Source organism: Microcaecilia unicolor, chromosome 2 (genome assembly GCF_901765095.1).
Source record: "Microcaecilia unicolor chromosome 2, aMicUni1.1, whole genome shotgun sequence".
Taxonomy (NCBI): domain Eukaryota; kingdom Metazoa; phylum Chordata; class Amphibia; order Gymnophiona; family Siphonopidae; genus Microcaecilia; species Microcaecilia unicolor.
This window is the reverse complement of record NC_044032.1, coordinates 158,554,123-158,568,322: the sequence shown is the minus strand read 5'-3', so window position 1 is coordinate 158,568,322 and position 14,200 is coordinate 158,554,123. Positions and strand designations below refer to the sequence as shown.

General features: G+C 40.0%; 1 protein-coding gene across 8 annotated transcripts in view; it reads right to left on the bottom strand.

Moving 5' to 3' along the window:
* The window catches only part of PPIP5K2 (diphosphoinositol pentakisphosphate kinase 2), a 397,208-nt gene that overhangs the window by 213,392 nt on the left and 169,616 nt on the right, over nucleotides 1-14,200 (bottom strand). For all 8 annotated transcript variants that reach the window (XM_030193432.1, XM_030193434.1, XM_030193437.1 and 5 more), the window contains 3 exons: nucleotides 6,405-6,491; nucleotides 4,213-4,288; nucleotides 2,589-2,698 (listed from right to left, as the gene is read on the bottom strand). In XM_030193432.1, coding sequence (XP_030049292.1) covers nucleotides 2,589-2,698; nucleotides 4,213-4,288; nucleotides 6,405-6,491 — 273 coding nt within the window. The remainder of the gene's footprint in view (nucleotides 1-2,588; nucleotides 2,699-4,212; nucleotides 4,289-6,404; nucleotides 6,492-14,200) is intronic.

Sequence of the window (14,200 nt, the reverse complement as noted above, 5' to 3'; positions counted from 1 at the left end):
ACGGCAAGCACCTGTTTGAGTTTGTGTGCATTGGTCTGACTTTGGGGATTCCCCCTTAATGGACTTCAGAGGTACAACGCTTTTCATGTGAGCCTTTGTAACAATCTCCTGAGGAGCTTGTTCGTTTGTGCCGGAAACCATAGGCACTTCTAACAACCCTTTGGGTCGGCACAATTCAGTTCCATGATGAAATTTTAGTGTCTCTGGTTAGTATGTATCTCAGCTTTTCATTGTAAGAGAGGCAATGTCTGTTGTGGTACATGGAAAAGCTAAAACTGAAGGGACTTTGATACTCTGCAGAGTGAGAAAGGCAGGGACAGACCTGACTGACTGCTGCTACTGTTCAACAAGCTAGGGAGAGCACGTCCAACTATGCAGCCTGCAGAGAAGCCTAACCATGTGTTCTGCATTATCCTGTGACATGGAGAACAAATATTTACATGCACTGAGTACAGCATGGACCTAGTGGAGGTATATTATAGGTGGGGCAAACCCCTGTCAGTTGTAGTGAATACAGCTGGAATGGGGGCGTCTTTTAAAATACAGAAGAGAAGGGATGTCGATATCTGGGGCCCCAATGATCAAAATTGCTGATCTGATCTGAATAGCACCATAAAAATACTGCCAGAACAATGCCCTAATGCTCAACGCTAATGAGATGCAAATATAGGCATGCTCATAGCGTTCAGCATTAGGGAGTTCGGCAGGAGGATTGTACTTCAGCACAAAAGGATTGTGCTTGGTGCCTGCATAGAAGAGTTCCACAGTAAGCTTGGCTCCTGTGCACATGCGCCTGGTAAAACATGAATGTGAACTACACATTGGCATCTGTTTTCTGCAGCCTATATATAAGAATTTTTTTTTTTAATTTTAGCTTGTATGCTTATATTTAGATGCAGTAAACAGATGCCAATGTATGTTTTCACTTGGGTCTGCATGGACCAGCGCATAAGGGCTTGCATGGGCTTCATTCTGCTTCCAAAAGCAATCAAAACTGGCAGATTTTGCAGAAAGAATCATGATAGAAACATGAGAATCATGAGACATCTTCTCTTCCAAAACCTAAAGCGTGATCTGACCTGGCATTAGTTTTTGCAGCTGTAAGGCAGTTTTGTTTCGGGTGCTCTTTTCTGAGCATTGGGGAGGAACACAAAAAGATCTCATTTACATGAGCTTGACTATATTTGCATGCTATCTGCACTAATGCCTGGTGACTCGTTTCCCAAGCTAGACCCCTTCGAATATTCTGCGCAGGTAAATGCGGGCGCTAATGGCCTCTAGTGCCCACGTTTACTTTTGAGCACTGGGGCCCGGATGACTTTTTGGCTTCGGGAGGTGACTATTTTCCTTCTTTTAAGTGACATAAAATGAAATGGGATCTTCTCAATAATCACCTACTCCACTTTTTACAGGTGGGAAATCATTACACATTTTTGGAAAAGAGGTCAAAGCATAAGATTTGTTTTTCAAAATTGGATCAGACTTTTCTACACCTCCCCTCCAACTTAAATAAGCTATCTCAATGGTACCAAATAGCGCAAGATAGTAAGGAAGTGCCCCATCTGAAGCAGCTACAGAACTTGTAGGAATTAGATGCAGAAGAAATAACAGTTAAAAATTTGCAAAGTTTTTTTGAGGAGCTACCAGCTATTACACCAAATGAAACACTTTAAGACATTCAGTATAAAATCTTTTACTGGGTATACATAACTAGACAGAAAAGAAAAGCTTTACCATTATGGGATGATGCAAACTAAACTAACTAAAATTTTCAATGGGACATTTTTACATTCATTTTTTGGCATATCCTTCCCTTCAAATGTTATGGTCTTAAGCACCAGAGGCTACAGAACATATTCTGCAACTTCATTTTGAATGATCTTATAATGCGCTGGGTGATGGAGGACCACAAGAGAAGGGCTTTCAGAAGTTCAATGTACAATTTATGCAATTGGCTACAGTATTAGTTAGAAAGTATATATTACAGTACTGGGTGAACTTTTCTGCTCTATCACATGCATAAATATGATACTTGATATGGCTGAATGGGTGTGTACATTGCTACAACAATCAGTGGCTAAAGGATGGCTCCAATATCGAGATCTATGGCAAAGATTGAATGATCTCCACTCACATCTGTAACCTGGAGACCTTAATGCTGACTGATTGTTCATGGTGCAGGCCAGGATGGGCAGGTCAGGAGGAGGGGTGCAGTGAGATGAAGGGCAGAGGAGGAGGTTGGCTGGGGTGGTTGAAATAAAAAAATATCCAACTGCAGGGATCACATATCCCCTGTTGTACAGGATATGTTCTGGACACTCCATAATAATGTCAACATGTGCTTTTTACATGGTTTTGTTGATTTGTTAATTGTCCTTACTCTTCAACTTTAATATATTTAAAAAAACATTTATGGAAAATTTGCTCTGTATACATTTTGTATACAACTCCCAAGCATAAGCACTACAAAATTAATCAAAATTTCAATGAAACATAACGAGTCAGTGATGATTTACAACCATCCCACAACTGGAAAAAAACATCTTACAGTAAAAAAATAACATCCAGACTATGACATTCATACTTACATCTCCAATACAGTTTTTAGTTGCTCAAGTTTTGCTTTGCTTTCTTCAATTTCCGAGTCTGTGTTTTGACCAAGCTCTACCAAAAGCTGTCTTGCTATATCCAATACTTCCTGAAAGAACAATTATAAAATAAAGTCTGAAGCATAGCTTTAGAATAAACAAGTGCGAAATGCTGATGCATAACAGAACATAAAATTCTTTCCAATCCCTCCTATGTGTGGCTGTGTTGTCTCTGTGTTTGATTTAGAAGAGATTGGGCAGGAGCAGATTTGTTTATAGAGGATGGGGACAATTGGGAGAAATCTGTGGAGAGTGGTGGGAATAGTTGAGAGGACAGATAAGTAATTGTGGAAAGCATCTTAGTTGGGAGGTGAGGAGTAGCTGCAGGAGATACATTTTAGGGATGTTGGGGTAATTGCAGTGGCTAATTTTGGGAGTGGGGGCAATACTATCCCTAACCTGAGCAAGAGTCCTCCAACCACATAGCTGCCAGTGGGGAGTGGTGCCTCAATATTGTGTTTTCAATCACTAGGAACAGGCAGATCCTCTGGAGTCCTGCAGGACTTGCCTATCCCTCACTATTGAAAACATGAGATTAAAACAGAATACTCACCGGCAGGAATATGGGTGGAGGACTCCCATACAGCTAAGAGGGAATATTAGGTGGAGGTACTAAGGGGGTGGAGAGTAGATGTGAGGGGATAGTTTTGGGGAGCTGGGGCTAGCTGTAGAGAAATAGTTCATGGGTAGTTACAGAGGGTGAAAGTAGTTGGGATATAGTTGACGTTGGGGGTAGATGTGGATGATGGCAGTTGGAGGTGGGTTATTTTTAGAGGATGTGTGGATGGTTGCAAGGGGAGTAGTTTTGAAGGCAGGTGTAGCTGGGGGTTCATTTGGATGATGACTAGGTAGTTTTAGAGGTTCAGAATAGTTTGAGAAATGGAGTAATAGTTGTGGGGATGGTAGAGTTACAGGGGTAGTTATGGGAGGTGGGTTTTTGGGGAAGCATATGGTGATTGCAGAGGTCCTAGTTTTTAGTTGGGTTTTTTGTTTGGTGGGGAGGGGACCCTGGAAGCTGGAGGGTGGTAGGATAGTTATAGGGTGTAGGTTTTGGTTTGGTTTTTCTTTTGGGAGGGGCACAGGTAATTAAGGGATGAATTGTTAGTTGTGGAGGGGGTGTTCCTGTTTCTATGCTCTCAGAAGCTCAAACTGCTTTTCCCATATAAATGAACTTGACCATTTTTTGTGGGGAGGGGAGGGGCTTCTCTCTCTGGAACCCCTGGTCTGATCTAGCCCATTTTTGAACCTGTGTCTTTTATTTATTTATTTATTCGATCATTCATTCACACTTGTATCCCACAATTATCCAAAAATGAGTTTCAGTTCAATGTGGTTTACATTTTACAGTTGTTAGAGATTACATTGATTCAGTCACATTTACAAAGTTATATGATGCTTTTGTTTCATTTGTTTTTAAACCATGCTACTTTTGATCCCCTTCCATTTAATCTTCTGAGAGTTATTTTGTCCCCAGTCAAACAGACTCTTAACCCATTAAGTGCAACTCTTTCCAACTTCTGCTGAGTTAAAAAGAATAGAAATAAAGTTTGCTAATACAACTTGCCTGCAACTGCTTTGGTTTCTTCAGTTTTAGCTTTCCAGTTTTATAGCCATTGCATTTTTCAAAAAGATCAAAAAACCTTTAAAGATAATGTAAGAAGTTATAAAGAAAAAGTGTCAAGAACCTAGATGTAACATGAAAGCTATCCTTTTTCTGTAACAATATTTACTTTGATATAGAGCTGAACTATCAATAAAATGAGGAAAAGAAACCACTTCACATGAGACATGAACAAAAATCCAGTGAAGTATTTAGCCTAAACTTATAGAACCAGAAGCCAGTTTCAGAAAATCCAACCTAAACTCTTGGCTCCCATGTCCAATTTTCAGGATGATGGATTTCAGTAAGATGCTGTAGTATTGACTCATCTTACGGAAAACCTTACTCATTTTTCACATTTGGCTATCTAAAAAATATAGTTCAAAATGTATTAATATAGGAGTTTGTTCCACTGATCTGTATCAAAAAAGGCAAAAGTCTGAAACACCGAGGAGAGATTAAAAAGTCAACTTTTATGCTCCAAGGAAAACGACAGACTGCTGGTCCCATGCTCAAGCGCCAGGTGGAACAACACCTGATCATGGATGGTGGAAGCATTGCCTCAAAGATTTAAAGTGACAGTGCACTTGGCAGTGTCCATACTGGGCTCCGTGGATGACATCACATAACATGTGAGAATATTATACCTGCTTGTCCTCGGAAAATGTTAAGTGTCAGGAGTCAATTCCTAATCTTGAATTCATAGTGTAGTAGATTATAGTTTTCAGACACCAAAATGTCAAAAATGAACAAGCGTGTGAAAGCTTTTACACAACATTGTATTTTATAGTCTTGTGAGGCACAACCTGGTCATTCAGAACTGCATTTCAGTCTGACCATACTAATTAGTGCTACTCTTAGCCAGATGCACACTAATCTCTTATATGCATATTAATATGGACAGCATGAAAACCAGTTTCAACTCTCAAGAAAAACTGGTGTACAGATCTAGTGTAGTGCCTTGCTACATATAGCCTGTTTAGCAATCTACTTTTCAAGCTGTCCACTCTGAAAATGTGTGAAGTGAAGTAGCCCACTAGTGGCTAGAGCAGCAGGCTGAAAGTTAAGGAAGCCAAGGTTCAAATTTTGCTTCTTCCACTGATGGTTCTTTTGATCTTGGCCAAGTGACTTCATTGTAAGTGCTCTGGGGCAGGGAAAACCGTTCTCATCCCTAAATTGGAAATTCAAGTAATTAAATCTACAATTCAAATACAGAGATTTTTGCATACATTGGAGATCTAGTGTATACAAAAATCTCATTAGTATTTATTGCCGATATCCTGAAAGCCAGACTTCCTGTGTGAGCCTTGAGACTATATTCAGAACCACTACTGTAGAGACATCATCTATGCTGTACTTTGTATGTATAATCACTGTTAAAACTTAACTTAGAATAGAGCAAAAAGCAGTTTCTGACTCTTCATATTCCAGATGACAAGCTGTGAACATATCTGCAGTTGACAGGGACAAAGAAGTAGGAGGAAACTATTGGGTTGAAACAAGGCTACATTTATTTTGACCACCTTTGTAAATTTACTGTTTGAGCAGTGGTTCTCAACCCAGTTCACAGGGCACACCCAGTCAGTCAGGTTTTCAAGATAAATTTGCCATCTCATGCACAGTCATTGTGGGTATCTTGAAAACCCGACTGGCTGGGTGTGCCCTGAGGACTCGGTTGAGAACCACTGCTCAAACAGTAAATTTACAAAGGTGGTCAAAATAAATGTAGCCTTGTTTCAACCCAATAGTTTCCTCCTACTTCTTTGAACTTTGCGCTTAAGTTAATCTTTTCCCATAATCCTACATTTTCAACTATTTAAGGATTTCCCCTTCTACTTTTTGTCCTCCCAAATTATTTTAGTCCAGTTATCACCGACAGCAGTGCAGGGGGCCACACATTCCTCCCTCTGGAACTCCGCTATAATGTGGCCAAAATTTGGCCACATAGTGTTGCCATTGCACAATGACTGATTTTCTCACTGTAGGATCTATAAAAATTGCATATGCAGCATTTCCAGCCTTGGCCAAACTTGGGAGCAGAAACCCCAGTGTAGTCTTAACATACTATAATGTCAACATCAAATAGCGCTAATGCATCCCCCTCAACTTATACAAATTATTGAATCATAAAAATATTTATGTAAAACTAGACCCACTTTTGATGTCTAACTTCCATTTTCATTTTTTGTTTTGGCGTTCGATCACCATGGCGTATAACTGCTATCACACATCTGAGCTCCATCCTGGAAAGAGAAACAGAATCCTTATTACCTCAGCGTCACGGTATATTCACATGCACACAGAATCACTGCATTTCCTCAATGGAGTTTAACTTTGAATGAAGTTCCACAATTCAAACAACCAAAAAAAAATGTAATAATTAACACTGTATCAAAAAAGGCTGGAAATATCTTCCATAGACTTAAGAATCACTGTGCAAACTCTTTAGTGGGAAAGATATTCATATTAAGTCAAATAAGGGGCGAGTACAAACTATCTTTGAAACTGCCTCCCTTTTTATTTCTCAGGTCATGTGTAGCAGTCCTTACAAGCAACTTTTCTCAAGGTCCATCTTTAAAGGAAGCCTGCCCTAGGGATAAGCAAATTATGCATTCAGGTAACACTGGTCCACTGTGAAGTAAGTTCCCACAGGCTACCAGCAAGACTATTACACTTTTCAGAAAATAGGAAGACACCTTGCTTTTGAAGAATATAAGTTGTGTTTTAGTTTTGTTATTTAACTGTTCTTTTTCTACTTGGTTTTGTGTCTAATTTTGAGATAAATTTTATTTTAGCTTTATATTTCTTTGATATGTTGTTTTAGTGTTATCCAATAGCTTTACTTTATCTGTATTTATTCATGTGTTTTGCTTTTATGCTCGTTTTGATTTACTGACAACTCATGTGTAATATTCATTTTTCTTACAATTTTTGACTCTTACAGTTTCCAGCATCCAAAATCCAATCATGTAAACATTCCCTCAGCATGTAAAAATCCATTCTCTTACCTTGGAGTAATTTAAAGAAAATCTTAAACCACCTCTCCCATATATGTTATTGCTCCTCTCTTAGGGTGCCTTTGGTAATTAAATAGTTTTTGTTTGTTTAATTAGAACTCAAGTTGCTGAGTGGCTTGATTCCATCAGGCTTGTTTCATATTCAGAAAAGCCGTGAGAGTTATAGAAATTGTGGAAGCCTAAGACTACATTCTCAGACTGGACCAAGCTGATGTCTACTCACTGAATTATTCCATCTAACATAATCATTATGATGTAAGCCTTGGTAAGGAGGTAAATCATTAGTCTTGACTAGCAAACCTCTATAAATCCCAGTCAAGGATCAGGCTCACACTGGGTTAGTAAATGATGAACTATATGAACTGCATCATCCGATTAGAAAACTGAATGAATTTCCCATATCTATTTAAGATGTGCTGGGGACAAACCACTTGCCCATTTAAGAAAGCACATGAAACACCAGTTGTCTAGAAATGTTTCAATGAATGCAAGGCATTTTTTGAATAACCAGTGCTATAGCTAGGTTATATAGCACTGATGTGATTTTCTATACTATAAATCTGAGATAGATACTCCTCATGAGTGGGGTATATGTATTTGGGTATACTGCCCTGCAAAGGCAAAAGGAAGAAAATACCTATTTTTATAGAAGCAGTTGCTTCTTTTTGTCATTGCAGGGCTGTTATAGGACTCCTATAGATCCAGAAAAAACTAGTTGGTCTCCTTGGTTAGTAAATGAATTATAGAGTCCAGTGTAACTATCTGAACGTTTTCCTTTTTCAAGGGTTTGTTCAAGGACCTTAGATCTAGAATAAGTCAGAATGCTACTGTGTTTTTAGGGAACAGGAAATATTTGGCTATAGAACAGGTTCAACCACTTCAACTAACAAAAGGGGTGGGGGCAACCACGGTCCTCGATGGCCACAACCCAGTCGGATTTTTCAAGATTTCCACAATGAATATGCATAAGATCGATTTGCATGTATACTGCTTTCATTGTTTGCAAATCGATCTTATGCATATTCATTGTGGAAGTCTTGAAAACCCGACTGGGTTGTGCCCTCGAGGATCATGAATGCCCATTCCTGACTTATAAGATAGAAAACATTTTCAACCTGGTAAGCAAAAGAGGCTAAGATCTGCAGAACAAAACAGCAGAAGCAAGAGCAGACCACTGGCAGAAGAATAGTAAAAATTACAACATTATTATCTGCAATGCATGAAGATATTAAAACAGTAGCCCAACATGGACACATTTTGCCCTCTTAAGGGTTGTGTCAGGGGTACACCAGAAGGGAAAAAAACGATACATTTCTTTTAGGTAATTGTACTGAATCCTAAAAGACCCATATGTGTCTCTTCATCACATACAGTATCACAGCTGTATTTAGAGGGCATGGGGATTATTTACGGCAACCAAGACAATGGTCTGGACTCATGCTCAACCTGCAACTTAAGGTGAACAAACTAACCAACCTTTGCTTAAGATAAGAGAATATAAATGAGCAAAACTGCTCTGGATATGGCAAGATCTCTTACATGTGATACTGTACAACTGGAATATATATATTTGTATACCGTAGAAGAGAATAACTGAAGGCTGGATGAGAAAGTTGGTCTTTTCTACTGCTATCTACTGTGTTAACCTTTAACATGGGTCACGAGGAGTTTTTCCAAAATCTGGAATTTTGTTGACTATAGAGCCACTGGTGTCAACCATCCTACTAGAGCTACTGAAGACTCATCTCTTTGATAAAATTTACTGCAAGGATCAATACACATGAAGTCCACACTCACTGTCCCAGAAATACACCAATACATTCTTTTCTGAACTCTCATCCCCCGTAATTTTATCACACTTAAACCTTCACTCACAGAAGGAGTTTTCATTTTCACTCACAGAAAATGTTATACCAAATGTTCTTTTGCCAAGGTTCTATTACCCTATTACTTGCCCGTTGTCTCTTTCTATTGTCCCATTGTTCTTTTCCTTGTCCTATTCCCTAACAATACCCTGACTCTGTCTTCGCTTAACTTCTCACAATGTAATCCATAACTGAATTGTAACAAATTGTATTTCCATTATTTACAATGTATTGTAAGCCACACTGAGCCCACAAATAGGTGGGAAAATGTGGGATACAAATGCAATTAAATAAATAAAACCTGATTTCTTCAGAGTGTACCCAATTATTGGAGATTTACGCATCAAACTATTAATGATGTTTTTAGTTATTTTTATCCAGCAACATTGAGCAGTTATTATAGTGCTTTGGTACATTTTTTTTTACATAATTTCTGTTTATCTTTCTTTGATTCTCCTCATGAAAAGGGTAGAGAAGAATGTCAGAAACTCAAGAATCTCTGCTATGGCCAAATAGCTCCATTTGGAAAACCTAGTTTCTATTCCCAGGAGAACCTTCTGTTTCTGGATCAGCTGGGGCTGGAGGTACTGGTAATACACATTTTAGAATGTCACTGTACCTTAATTTCTAGGTCTAGGCCTTAGGTGGTGAATTGGCTTTATTTTTCCTTTACTGGACCTGATATCAGTCATATTTTCATAAGTAGTAAAGTGAAGTTACTCACCTGTAGCAGGTGTTCTCCAAGGCCAATTCTTCTCACATGTGGATGTCATCTGATGGAGCCCAGCGTGTATAGCTATAAGTTCTGGCAGCGTCCCACCGCTCATGTGTAGGTGTCCTCCCGCTTGACACGTGGGTCCCTCAGTAAGATGACATAACTCAAGGAGACAACTCCTAGGGGAGGTGGGAGGGTATGTGAGAATAATTGGCCTGCTGTCCCTGGAGAACATTAGCTAAAGGTAAGTATCTTTGCTTTCTACGAGGACAAGCAGGCCAGAGGTATTCTCACAAGTGGAAACCCCTATATACCAGGCTCACCAAAACAACAATGCTAAGACAATGACTCAAAACATCAAGGCCATGAAGTCAATTAACTTGAAACTACATAAAAACTGATTGTGAAGGTGCAGCCTGAAGCAGGAAAAAATTGGGCCTAGGAGGGTGGAGATAGATTCTAGACATCAAATTCTGCAGGACTGTCTGACCGAACCAGCTATTACATCGGGCATCCTACTCAAGGCAGTAGTGAGATGTGAATGTGTGGACTGAAGACTACATTGCAGCTTTACAAATCTCCTCGATGGAAGCTGATCTCAAGTGCACTATCGACATAGCCATGGCTCTGACATTATAAGCTGTAACATGACCCTCAAGAGTCAGCCCAGCCTGGACAAGAGTGAAGGAGATGCAATCTGGAGCCAATTGGAAAGTGTGCATTTGACAATGGTTACACCCCCATCCTGTTTGGTTCAAATGAAACAAAAAGCTAGGTGGACAGTCTATGGGCTTTAGTCCACTCCAGATAGAAGGCTATGGCTCACTTGAAGTCTAAGGTACACAGTGCGTTTTCGCTTGGAAGGGTACAACATTATGGCAGAACAACTGACTGGTTAAGATGGATGTCTGACACTACCTTAGGAAGGAACTTAGGGTGTGTGTGAAGTACTACTCTGTTATGAAAACTTTGTGTAAGGTGGATCAGCTACTTGGGACTGAAGCTCTCTGACTCTACAAGCTGAATTGACCACCACCAAAACCTCAACTTTTCAGGTCAGAAATTTCAGATGACAGGAGTCAAGCAGCTCAAAAGGGGCTTTCATCAGCTGGGCGAGAACAACACTGAGATCCTATGACACAGTATCAATATCAATTTATTGTTTGTATACCACTATATCCCCTTAAAAGGGTTTACTATGGTTTACATAACTTCCTTGGCAGTTGCATACTTCTGCATAAGACATTTAACAGACAATGCAAATGGTTAACATAAGACCTGCATCATGATGCCTTGAAACATGTAAAATGGATCACAAATTCGCTCAAGCCATTAACTGTCGAATAGAAAGGTCTTCAGTTTTTTTTCTAAAGGCAGAGTAAAAGACTTCCAGTCAGATTGTGGTACGCAGGGAGTACCAGTATGGAATGACCGTGAAAGAAAATAGAACTTTGAAGAATTTGAAGCGGACATTTTCGCATTTAATAAAATATCAAGAGGTGTTGTAGCTTTGCAGAGTGACCAAACGTGAAGTCTTTGAAAATGTTAATTAGCATTTCTGAGGTTGATCCATCTATGACTAGGAAGTATAGGCAGACGGTTTTGAAGAGGATTCTTTTTGAATAGCAAGCCAGTTTAGTAATTTCAAGTAGAATGTGACTGTCGAATTTTCACAATTTGAAGATCAGATGGGCCGATGTGTTTTGTATAAGTTGGAGCTTGGACATCAGTTTTGTTGCTAGGCCTAGAGCATTAAAATAGTCTGTAGGAGAGTATAAGTGTTTGACCAAGTAAGGCTTAGGAGGATTGGTCGAAATAGGCTCCGATCAGTCTTAGCTGTTTGAGTCTGTAAAATGTCTTTTGCCATAGGTGATTGATTTGTGGTTCGAAGGATAGTGAGGAATATAGGATCACTCCTAGTACCCTTGATTTTTTTTTCCACCAGTAGAGATAGGCTGGTGGATATGGTTAATGTGTTTGGAACAAGGTCTCTGCGAGTGTCAAACCATAGCAGTTTGGTTTTGTTTGTATTCAGCTTCAGTTTGTTTTTGATGGCCCAATTTTGAATGCGTTTCATGCAGTTGGATATTTTAGAGGTGGTTTCTGATAGGTTACCACTGACTGGTCGCAACAGAAAAGTGCTGGCTGCACATGACAGCAGGAGTTCGTCAAACTATATCTTGATGTTTTCCAGGGATGACATAAAGATGTTAAAAAGGAGTGGTGAGAGTGGGGAGCCTTGCGATACCTCTCAGGGTGGCACCCAGAATTGTGACATCTCATTTCTGCGGACACAGTAGCTCCTACTGACCAAAAATCACAGAACCAGTTGAGCACTGATCCCGACAGCCCGATTTCACTTCATTGTCAACTGCGTCAAAGGCTGCAGAAACATCAAATTGTAACAGCATTGTTTGTTTGTCCAGTGACAACTGAGATGAGATGAACAATGTCAGGTCTAGCAGAAGAGTTTCTGTGCTGTGCGCTGCTCTGAAGCCAAATTGAATAGGAAGGAGACGGGAGTGGTCGTCTAGGTATTTCTAGAATTGTTTGCTGACATAAGATTTCATTAGTTTGGTAAAGATTGGTATGTTCGCCACGGGACGGTGTAGGGGTATTTCCCTGTGATCTTACCTGTGATGGCTTTCGTTCATACAAGCCTAGTGCATCCTGTTACAAACAAGATGGATGCTACAACTTCCAGCTTCAGCTTGTGGAAAAACACTGGCAGATTCACTGAAGCCAAGGACATTCTTTGTTCCAACCCCCTCCCTTTTTTATCATCCTGAGAAGCTGAGAAGGGAATCAGCACCAGAAGTTAACATTTCCAAGGTCACAAAACAAAGAACTCTTCTCGCCCAGGTACTAATTGGACGAGATCATGATTGGGTTCCTGCAGTCACCTGGCCGAGAGGTACTGGGAAAAGCGGGAACTGAAGAGAGTAGTAAGGCGGAGACCCTCGGAAGAGGAGCAACCGGTCAGAGGACCTGAGAAATCCAGCAAGGCTTGGGGTGAGGCAGGGACTGTGTTTGATACCAACCTTGTGACCTGCATAACTGGTGCAATTACGTGTGGCAGAGAAATTGGCTCTGAGATCCAACTGAGAGACGGAAACCTGCTTGCTGCAGAAAGAGACCTGCTCGACATCTAAGACACAGACCGCCGAGACAGCGTCTGAGGAATCTACTCCGGTCTCATCGGAAGCCGTCATAAGGACAGCGGTGAGATCACAGTGAATTACTTCCTAGTCTGGGGTTAGTTAGTGGGGTTATCTAAGTAAGACTGGTTTATGTCAGCTCTTGGTCAGAGAATAAGCTGCTACTGTGTATTTTGCATAAGATGTGTGATTTTCTCATAAGGATTATTAGGATATCATTAGTACTGTTATAATCATTACGGTACTTAGTCTAGGGATAATCAGTGTATAGTTAGGCAATATAGTTTGGTAGTGCTCATATCAGTAAGAGATTTATAGTGCATAGAAGCTTGTGCAGAGTTCTATATTTTGTATCTTATCTATTTTCTTACTAATAAACATAATCTATATCACTGTGGCTTGTGTTCACTTCTCTAACAAAACACCTGGAGTGGGGCCAGAAGCAAGATTCCTATATATACATATATCACCCTAGACAGAGCGAGTGAGTTTGTTAGACAGACTTCTGCATCGGGGAATCTTGGTATAAGTAATCTGGGGGTAACTGTTATCCTAAGTATTATTTATTTACCTCCTACAACGGTAACTGGCAGGCATTGTTGGGTCTAAGCCAATTGCCTTTGGGATAGGGGTCAGGGCTGTTTGGCCCATCTCTGTAGGTAAGATTTATTTATTTTTATTGCATTTGTATCCCACATTTTCCCATCTATTTGCAGGCTCAATGTGGCTTATATAGTATTGTTAACATAGTTAGTTCCAGTATATTAGGTATAGTTAGTATTGTGTAGAGGTTAATTAGGGGAAGAAAGAAGAAGGAAGGGATTTATAAAGGTATTTATAGCAGGTGGGGGGTGCCCTTAACCAACAGATTGTTAGCCATTTCAATTATCCAGCAGATTAGGGATGAAAGAATTGAGGAGAACAGGTGAGAGGGGCATGTGTCCAATGTGCAATGGGAGTGTGAAAGCTTTTTTAATAGAGGAGACTCGGTGTGATTTGTGCAAGAATATATTTCTTTGGGGGGTTTAGGTTGGAGGGTTGTGATTTTAGTATCAAGTTCTTCGGCCTTATCGTCAAGCTTTGATCATATCTAGTTGATTTTGTTTGCAAAGAAGTCAGCAAGATCCTGTGAAGTGGGGTTGGGTGTTAAGGATGTAAGGTCCAACAGAGAGGATGTTAGATGGGTTCAGGCTGCTG